Source organism: Balaenoptera acutorostrata, chromosome 2 (genome assembly GCF_949987535.1).
Source record: "Balaenoptera acutorostrata chromosome 2, mBalAcu1.1, whole genome shotgun sequence".
Taxonomy (NCBI): Eukaryota; Metazoa; Chordata; class Mammalia; order Artiodactyla; family Balaenopteridae; genus Balaenoptera; species Balaenoptera acutorostrata.
In genome coordinates, this window is record NC_080065.1 from 167,237,464 (window position 1) to 167,247,765 (window position 10,302).

A 10,302-nucleotide genomic window follows, 5' to 3' on the forward strand; every position below is an offset into this window, starting at 1 on the left:
TGAGTGACTTCATAGAAGGGGTTTAAAGTTTCATTTTGTTCAGCCCTTTACATTAAATTTTTTTGAACTGTATCAAAAATGGGGGCGTTGCCGATGAAGATAGAGCTCCCCATGAAGATAGCGCTCCCCCGCTCCCATAGGCGCCGAGGAAAGGCCATGTGGCACCCCAGTGCACTGGACACAAGTCTGAGCAGAAACAGGAGAGGAGAATTGGGCCATAGTAGCACCAGCCTGCACTGCAGAGAAGTTAGGACAGCACAGCCAAGAGTGGTGGCTGTGTGAACATTGAATGTTTGGTTTTATGTTCTGGATCATATTTAATTTACCTTGAGTTCTTTAGGACTTACAAACCTAGGAAGTTTGTGCTGGTTTATGCATGAACCTATTTAACCTTTTATATAAAAATAATTTGAGTACACACTAGGACAAGAAATGTTTTCCTTTAAAACAAGATCTGTTTGAGAAACACCATCTAGGGGCATTCTTGCTTTTTAACTTAAATCTCAGCCCATTCTGAATAACGCAGTTTAGAGTCCGAGAAAGGGCACTGGGAGCCAGGCCCACTCTATCACCCACAGCTACCTGGCCTTGAGTGAGTGAGGCGTTGATTTCCTCCATCTATGAGTACCTCATCCTCAAGGGAAAATGGGGATGACGCCCCCTGAAGAGTTGTCATGAGAGTTCAGTGAGACAGTGGATGAGCAAGCACTCGCCACATAAATAGTAGCAAAGTCGTGAATCTGAGAATCAGCCAGGGCACAAGGCCAGACTGTAGTGTGTTGAATAGGAAATGGGGAGTGAGAAAGTGGAGGAGTATGTATAAACCACTCTGTCTTAATATTCAAGAGAAATTAGATTAGAGAAGAAACGGGACAAGAGAATCTTGAGCCATTTTTAGAAAAAATAATCTCACATATTTTTCCTGAAAACATCAATTGTAGAACTTAAATGTTCTATTCAACACTTAATCATGAACAAACTTTTAATAAATTCCTTCCAAATTAGTTCCACTTACTAATCAGCTTTCATCTTCTAGTTACATAAATGATCACAATGAACCACATTAATTGCATTACTAAACACCCAAGTGATCGAGTGACTCCCATATGCCTGTGCTGTCAGGGTCCCCACGTGGAGGCCCCATCCAGTTGAACAGTTTACCAACTTTCATGAGAAAGGTCTTAACATCCCCTAGAACATGCACTTCACACTGAGTGGTAAAATGAGAAGTGATAAATTAATTTCAACCTTCAAATTCAAATCCCTATGAATGTTTTATTTTCCTATTTACTTTTAAACCTGAAGAACTTTCCTTGTTTAAGATCTAAGTGCTAACTGTGTTTTTGGCATTCATAGCCCTTGAATAAAGAACATCTTACATAAAAAAAAAAAAAAAAAAAAGAATCAACCAGAAAAATTGTTGAGCATGCATTTTCCTTTCTGAGCACACACCGACTGTGTCTGGACATCAGTTTCTGCCTAAGGGCCAGAAGTAAATGAGTTGGGGGCTGGATGTTAAGGCTGGCAGAGCCCACATACCTGTGAGCTGAAAAGAAGGATCTGTGTGGCAGGTGAGACCGCAGACACCCTCCTGGCACTGCGCTACTGTAAGGACCGCCGGGCCCTGACCGTGGGTGTCACCAACACTGTGGGCAGCTCCATCTCCCGAGAGACTGACTGCGGAGTCCACATCAATGCAGGACCGGAGATCGGCGTGGCCAGCACCAAGGTAGAAGGAGCCATGTGGGCACCCGCAGGAGGGCCTCTGCTGGGTGGGTGGACAGGGGGCCAAGAGGGGAGCCCAGGGATCTGTCTCGTCTTGAGTGGTCACCACATGCACATCACCCTGCCTCTGCTAGCACCACTGTTTTGTCCTCAGGCTTACACCAGTCAGTTCATCTCCCTGGTGATGTTTGGTCTGATGATGTCCGAAGACCGCATTTCACTACAAAACAGAAGGCGAGAGATCATCCATGGCCTGAGATCTTTACCTGGTATGTTCCAGAGCTAAACTGCTCATTATCAAATCCTGTGGACTGTTCCTGGCTGCTCTCTTACTTGACTCTCTCCCATAAACAATGCTGTTAATCATTCCCTTCTCCTCAAAACTTTTACTTACCACTGAATCCCTGAAGCAGCCCCCCACTGGGCCAAGATTAAAGTCCACACTCGTCACCAGGCCATACAGCCCTGCACTCTGGGCCCCTGTGCCTCTGACCTCATCGAGCTCCCTCCCCCTCCCTGAGCTGCCTCACTGACCTTCTGATCCTCAGCAATGCCAAGCTCTTTCCACCACAGGGCTTTTGCACTGGTTCTTTCCTCTACCAAAACCCTCTTCCTCCAGCTCTTCATATGACTGACACCTCCCATCACCCAAGTCTCAGCTCAAATGTCACCTCCGGGACCCTCCCTGGCCACCCTAATAGGGGCACTAATCCCCTGCCCAGCTCTCTAAAAAACATTAGACCGTTTCTTTTCTTTATAGCACATACCATGATCTGAAATTACCTGTTCTCCTGTGAATTGGCTCGTCTTCCCCAACCGTGTCAGCTCAGTGAGCACACAACCGTGTCTGTCAGAGTCACTGCTGGATGCCAGGTGTCCAGCCAGGGCGGACATTCAGTAGTTGCTCAGGAAATACACAAGAAGGAGTGAATGGCCTCACACCTCTTCCTGGCCCAAACCTCTCCTTCACAGTCTCACCAGACTTTCTTCTGAAACCAAGGGCAAACCCCAGAGAAGGCAGTGAGGGAAAGCCACCATGTAACCATACAAGGTCTAGGGGTCTGAATCTGACCAAGACAACATGCTGAAAATGTATTGACAAGAAAAACTTTCTTAACTTTAAGCCAGATAATAATCCTGCAAAAACAGGACTCTATTCTGCTAAGTAGGCAGTTACCAAGATGTAGACCCAAAGATCCTGGGGTCCCTTTCAGTCAAAACTATTTTCTCAGTAATATGTTATTTATAGTGAATAAGATGCTTTTGCCTTTCTCTCTGTGTGAACATCTGCAAAGGCAATGGTGGCCACTGCTGGCACTTTAGCACATTTCAAGGCAGAGGCACCACACTGTTCCCATGACAGAAATGCGCATAGCTTCACTTAGGAATGTCTTTGATGATACGGTAAAATGCATTAGTCTTATTAAACTGCAACACTCTTTAATATTCTATATGACAAATGGGAGGTATGCAGCACCCTGAGGTTGTTCCAGAGAAAAGCGCCCTATGATTGATTGAGTAACAAGCTGAGTTGGTACTTGGCAGACATCTTCTCAAAAGTGAACCAAGTTATCCCGACACTTTGAGAAAAACAACTGATAACAGTTTTTGTTGCTAATGATAACCTTCGAGCTTTCAACCGAAACAGGATCTGGAATTCTTGTAGCTGTCAGCTCGAGTTTGACCTCCTCCCAATACTCAGAAACATCTCTGATGAGATCACAGTGATTTTAACAAATATGATTTTTTTAAAAAATACTTTATAATGAAATGTGTCCATTTTTAGAAGATTTGCGTAACTCAGTGAACCAATATTTTGCAAATGGCCAATGCAGTGTTATAAAATTATGCACATGTAAAAGACCCACTTAAGTAAGTGCAAGATAGACTAATACATTTTAATGTTAACAAGGTAGGAAAAGTTTGTTGATATGATCTCAGATTCCACATTTGCACCTAGCCTTTTAAGAAATTGTCACTTCTTAAGTTTGGTGTACTATCAAAGAACATTCACAATAATTTGAAAAAGTTATTTAAATATGCCTTCTTTCTCCAACTACAAATCTCTGTGAGGCCAGATTTTCTTCCTATACTTCAACCAAAAAACGTATCACAACAGATTGAATGAGGAAGCAGATAGGAGAATCTGTCTTTTATGAAAAGGTCAGGCATTAAATATTTGCAAAAATGTAAAATAGTGCCACTCTTCTCACTGATTTTTTTCATTTCATGGGTTTCTTGTTATTTTTAAATAAATGAATAAGTATCTTTAATTTTCTCAGTTTCTAATCTGGTAAATATTGATAGCTATAACCCACAAAAATAAAGGCTCTTAGAAATTCACAGTAAATGTTAAGAGTGTAAGGGAGTCCTGAGACCAAAAAGTTTGAGAAGTACTGGTCCAACCTACACTGGCTGTGTTTCCAGACATGGCATGTGGCCCAGATGAGGGGCATTAATATGGAGAGTTAGCTGTGTAGCTGGTCGGCTAGGGATTTAGCCTCTCTGAACCTCTGTTGCCTTGCCTATAAAATGGAGCTAGAAATAACACTTCCCTTCTTACCTTATGTGCGCAGGAAGGTATAAACACAAATACGAATCACCATCACAATAAAATCCTGGCCGATAACACAAGCTATTTCCCATAATCTACATTTAAAGTCCTTTTAAACTAATACAAGGAAGGCAAGTGTGCAAGTGATGTGAGTTCCAAAACCTTGTCTTATACACCATGACTTTTCTTTGTGAATCTTGTTTTATAATTGGTGTGACTGGCTCTCCCCCTCTGCTATGTGCTTGACTTAGAGCTGATCAAGGAAGTGTTGTCACTGGATGAGAAGATCCACGACCTGGCCCTGGAGCTCTACACACAGAGGTCGCTCCTGGTCATGGGGCGGGGCTATAACTATGCCACGTGCCTGGAAGGAGCCCTGGTGAGCCCCCTCTGACCAACCCCCACCTCCACTGGCCCCTGCATGATGGCAGGCATGGGAGACACCCCGAGAAACCAGCAGGAAAGAGGGCAGGGCATTGGGCTAGGGGAGGGGAGGGTGCCGCTCACTGACCAGGTGTTCTAGCCCTGGCGACACGGAGATGAGGGCTCCTGATTTCCTGAAGAGAAAGGGGCAGGGCACCCTTATGAGAGCCCCTGAGGTGTCAACCTGCACCAGGCTCCATCTGGAATAGCTCATTCTTACCTCATGAGTATCTTCTGAGAAGTTGGCAGTTATTGTTTACGTTTTACCCAGGAGGAAACTGAGCCTCCAAAAAATTCATCTTGCTCAAGATTACATAGTGGAAGTGATCAGCCTGAGATCTGAAATCAGGTCCATTTGGACTTTGCTTTTTTCCATTGCCACAAGCAGTCTGCATGGGAGGATTTGGGCAGACCAGAATTGCAGGGTCGGGTCTCTGTAGAGTGTCCCTGTTACTCCTCAAACTTCCAAGCGGAGCTGGGATCCTTCAGGAATGAGCATTGAAATTCCTGCATTTTTTTGTATCAGTGATTGGCTGTTTTGCCCACTGCAGCTATAAAGATCCATACCGGCTTGAGAGAAAGCCGATGGAGTAGGGGTAAGATGCCAGGACCACAGGGCTACTGAGCGGGCGGGAAGTGAGGTCCAGGGACCCGAGCCTAGTGCTTGCCCTTTACTCACTATCCACCTGCTGTTTATGGATCAACAAGCAAGGTAAATGGGAGACAGTGTCACAGGTGAGGCAGCATTTGGTACCCACACATGGGCATCATCTATAACTCAGCTTGGCTGCCCTCCTCTCCCTGTGGGAGCAAGTGGCTGCTCCCCACCACCATCCCCATTTGGAAGAACGATGCCAGTTGTGGGAAACATTCAGAGTATTACAGGAAGTGGGGAGTGGGTTTGGGGTACAAGCCATAAATTGCCTGACTGCAGTGAGCTTCAACTCCCACATCCTTCCAGTGGATATTCTGACCCCTGTCAAAGGAGTGAGGGGCCAGGCACACTGCTTCTCAGGGGTAATAGAGGCAATGCCTCGGTGGGGCACACTTTCGGCGCCCCCAGCCCCGTGCCTCTGCCATCTGGTGTGGGGTGCTCAGCTGCAGCTCCTGAGTGTGCTGGTGAAAGATGAGTATTCAGCTGTGTCTCCAAGTTAGTCTTGGGGGAAGGAAAGAAGCTTTTACGCCGCTGCTGGCACAAGTCAGTGGCCCCTCTGTGGTGACTCGGGTACCAGCACTCCAGCTGTCTGCGGCATCCAGGATGGAGCCGTACTCCTGACGATGTTTCCCTGACCCAAATAAATAGTTCTAGGGAGTTGAGAAACGTTTTCTTCAACACTCTCACCAGTTCAGTGACGTGGGTTTAATGGTATCTGAAAAAAATGTGTCTCTCTAAACATAGGGGGAAAACTCCATTAACACCCCAGTGTGTGTGTGTGATTTTGCTTGACAGTTACGTTGGAGCAACCCTTTGGAAGTTATTAATGATCTAGAATTGGGGGAGTGATTAATCAGATAATTGAATGAAGGTGTAGAATAAAATGCCATCATTACAAATTATAACTGTTAGGGAGGCCATGGGGCTGGCTACAGAGGGGCAGGGGGAAAGCTAGATTGACACTGACTTGTCCATCCAAGGAGGGGTGGCTATGTCCCAGAGCTGGTCTGGGTTCACAGGCTGTGTGCTGGGCTTTGTGCATGCTCTGGACAGCAGCCAGCCGTCTCCCCTGGCCCTGGCCTTTTCAACTGCCCTCAGTGCTGTTGACCGCTCCGTGTGTCCATCTGCCTCGTGGTCCTCAGCTCCCTGCTTCCTGGAATCGTTCCTTCCCGGCTCCCCTTTCTCCCCTCTGGCTGATCTGCTCCCTGTCTTCCCAGTGTGACACTGATCCCACCTCGTGTTTCCCCAGAAAATTAAAGAGATAACCTACATGCACTCCGAAGGCATCCTAGCTGGGGAGCTGAAGCACGGGCCCCTGGCGCTGATTGACAAGCAGATGCCCGTCATCATGGTCATCATGAAGGATCCTTGCTTTGCCAAATGCCAGAATGCCCTGCAGCAGGTCACGGCCCGCCAGGTGAGGCCTCTCTGCCAGGCTGGGCCACTTTTCTCCTGTTCTCTTCCACACATGCCCACCTCACCCACCATCTGCCAGCACCAGCTATGGGTGTTCCTGCTGGGGAGTAGGCATGAGCACACACTCTCTCCTGGGGCCTCTCATGCGTGGTGCACATTCAGAAAGGGACTGGCCAGCCTGCGGCCATGCCCACAGAAGCACTTAGGTGAGGCCCAGTGATCCAGATTGCCCAGAGGGGTCCTGGATCCCAGGCGTGGAGACCAGAGGAGGTCTGGTGGAGAGTCCTGGGGGTAGTTCTGATATTGGCCACCCAGAGTTAGTCAGATTTCACAGGTGAAGGTCACTGTCCTCCACAAGACCGCCCTCACTTCAGCCACTAGCTGCAATCTTTGGGCTTCCTAGGCCACCCACACTTCTGACCAACTGGATCCAAATTCAGGAGTTCCCACCACCCCCTCAGTTTCAATAATTCGCTAGAACTTGTAGAACACAGGCTGCTCTCTCTGCCCCGAACATTCTTCCCACACTTCTTCGGGGAGTTGGCCTCTCATCATTCAGATCTCAATACAAATGTCTCCTTTTTAGAGCGCTCCTAGGACCTCACCACTGTCTCCCAATCATGTTACAGGGTTTTACCGCCCTGGTGGCTTTTATCTGAAATTCACTGTTATTTATCGGTTTGCTTATTTACGTTTTTGTTTTCCTACCACTTGACTATGAGCCCCTGGAGTAAGGGGTAAGATCTCCTGCTCTTTGCAAGGCACATGGGAGCCACTCAACAAATGGGTGCTGCATGAACGCAGCAGGAGGTGACCCCCTACCAGGGAAGCATACGAACCTTGCCGAAAAGCCTCCAAACTCTTTGTCCTTTACACAAATCGGATACATCACCTCACCCATAACTCCAGCAAAAACAAAAGATCACTGTTATGATTGCAATATGTTTATCTCAGAAACTCTGCTGTGTGTGAGGGATTGCTTCTTTCAGAGATGATCTGCGTCTTGTGATCACATTTCTCTGTCTTAGGGTCGCCCGATCATACTGTGCTCCAAGGACGACACTGAAAGTTCCAAGTTTGCGTATAAAACAATTGAGCTGCCCCACACCGTGGACTGCCTCCAGGGCATCCTGAGTGTGATTCCACTACAGCTCCTCTCCTTCCACCTGGCTGTACTCCGAGGATATGACGTACGTCTAAAAATTGCACATCACCAGCAAAGGGGAGAGACATAACCCAAGAGTTCCATTTGGTTCTTAAATACTTATTTGGCATAAAAATTCATAAGAGAAATATTTTCATTTAAAATAACTCTTTTAAAGTAACTTATACCCCCTGAAAACAAGATGGGAACTGCAAGATGTATGAAGGCCATATTAAACCATAAGCTTCTCACCCAGAGGCAATGTTAATTAGCAAATTTAATATTTTATTCCAGTCTTTTCTTTGTGCCTGTGAATTTTTAAAGATTTTTTTGAGATAATATCAAGGATGAAATTTTATAACTTTCTTTTTAATATATTACAAATATTTTCTCACATCTTGAACTTGTAAGCAACATTTGATCATTGCACAATACTCCACCGCAGTCTTACAACATAAATTTTAACAATTACTTAACCAGTCTTCTTTTATTTAAACTGTTTCTAATTTTTTTGGAATATCTGCATAAATAAAAATTGCAGTGAATTATCTTTGTACATACATCTTCCTCCCACATTAGAAGATTTATTCTTAGTCTAGCAAATCATTCAACATTTTGGAACTCCTATATTGTCGATTTCTGTTCCAGAAAAGAACCAATTTATGATCTCACCAGAAAGTGTGTGTGCAAAGAAATAGTTTTATTACAATTTTGAGAAGCTTTAAAAAATACATATCAATACCAAAAACAATATAACAAACATCCGATGGTATATATATCATCCAGCATTGACATTTGCCAACATTTTGTCATTTTTGTTTCTTCTCTTTTTTAATGTTATTGTAAATGAAATAAGACCCTGCAGATGAAGTTGAAGGCCACTTTATCAACCATCCTCAGTCACATTTCCTTCCCAGTCCGTACCCTTAACCAATAATTTAGTGCATCTACTTCCAAGAAAAGTGAATTTTTAACGGTACAAATTGAGCTAGCTGTTTTTAATAGCATGAATCATATCCTTTTAATAGTGTTAACACTGCATGACACATAGGTGCACCATAAATATTTATTGCATAAACTAAACATTGTACAGTTCAGTAAAGTTTCTGGAATAAGGAACCGCTTCCAAGATGCAGGTCTCAAGGAGCTCATGGTTGGAGGTGCCCAGGAACACCTGTCTCCTTGTCGTCAAGTACTCTGAGAGTAGGCTTTATAAACACAGTGTGTTGCTGAGACCTGTGGGGTCCTGAGCAGCTACTTTCTGTCATTTTAGGTTGACTTCCCCAGAAATCTGGCCAAGTCTGTAACCGTGGAATGAGAACAAGAGTGTGAGGAGACCATCACCACCTTTAATCTGATTCAAGACCTGTCCCAGTGACACCAAGTGGGAAGAAAAGCTGGCATTCTGCGTGTTCTGAGTAGATTCCAGTAGAGCTTGACAGCTTTGACGTGCCTTGTACCCAAGTGCTTTGCTTACAGCAGATAGTGTTTCTCTGTGTCCTGAAGTTGCCAGAGGAGAAGGGAATCATTGTTTACACATGGGATCTGAGTGGACTTTTCCAATACCGTGCAATAGAGATACAGCTCTCTTCAGAGTAACTGTGAACCTTTTTTAACCAACACTAGTTAGTTTTAAAGACAAAATATTTATAATGACAATTGTATAGCTTTTAAGTTATTTTTCTAGTATGTGGCTTTCTGTAGCCGAGGTAACGCCCAGACCGTGCCCTCAGGCTACCCAGTGCACCCAGTCTCCTGGCAGGGGGCATTCATCTCAGATTTGAGCGCCAGGCATTGCCCCTCTGGACTCCTTTCTCCTTTCCCACCCTCTCTTGGCTGCTCCTGAGTCCTGCCCCCTGACTTCAGGGAAGCCCCCTCCCACCATCTTCCTATGCCTCCTATAAGTCCTGTCAAATCTCAACTCCCTTCAACAGTGTCTTCTCATCTAAATTTCTCCGACAACTTCTCTCTGATCATGGTTCTTTTTAAGATCAGGCAGCATTTTGGTCCCTGCTCCTGCCCATAGTAAAACAGCCTGAAAAATCCCATGCAAGAGAGTAGTTTCAAGAGGGCTACCTTGCCCTCTATTTAAAAGCATGCACAATCAAAGTACTATGCAATTTTAAGACAATAAATACAGTACAATTTTTTTGTCTTGTGCGTGTGGATTTTTGTTAATCTCATTCTTTTCGCATGCTTTTGAGGGCTCCTCAAAACAAACTCAGCAATGTCTCGTGGGGGCAGCCCTGTTTGTTGGTAGCTGCACCCGTGACCTGTGTGCTTCTAGGATGAAAATAGGACTATTTTACAGATTGGAACAAAATGCAGGAGATTTGGGACTCTGGAATGAGAATCCACTGAACAGCTCTTGGAGGGGGTTGCCCA

The 10,302-nt window shown here is 45.2% G+C and overlaps 1 protein-coding gene across 3 annotated transcripts in view; it reads left to right on the forward strand.

Moving 5' to 3' along the window:
• GFPT2 (glutamine-fructose-6-phosphate transaminase 2) overlaps nucleotides 1–10,066 on the forward strand; it is a 47,710-nt gene extending 37,644 nt beyond the window's left edge. For all 3 annotated transcript variants that reach the window (XM_007169836.2, XM_057541317.1, XM_057541316.1), the window contains 6 exons: nucleotides 1,572–1,729; nucleotides 1,880–1,994; nucleotides 4,531–4,658; nucleotides 6,607–6,774; nucleotides 7,802–7,963; nucleotides 9,191–10,066. In XM_007169836.2, coding sequence (XP_007169898.1) covers nucleotides 1,572–1,729; nucleotides 1,880–1,994; nucleotides 4,531–4,658; nucleotides 6,607–6,774; nucleotides 7,802–7,963; nucleotides 9,191–9,235 — 776 coding nt within the window. In that variant the 3' untranslated portion in view covers nucleotides 9,236–10,066. The remainder of the gene's footprint in view (nucleotides 1–1,571; nucleotides 1,730–1,879; nucleotides 1,995–4,530; nucleotides 4,659–6,606; nucleotides 6,775–7,801; nucleotides 7,964–9,190) is intronic.
• The last annotated feature ends 236 nt before the right edge of the window (nucleotides 10,067–10,302 follow it).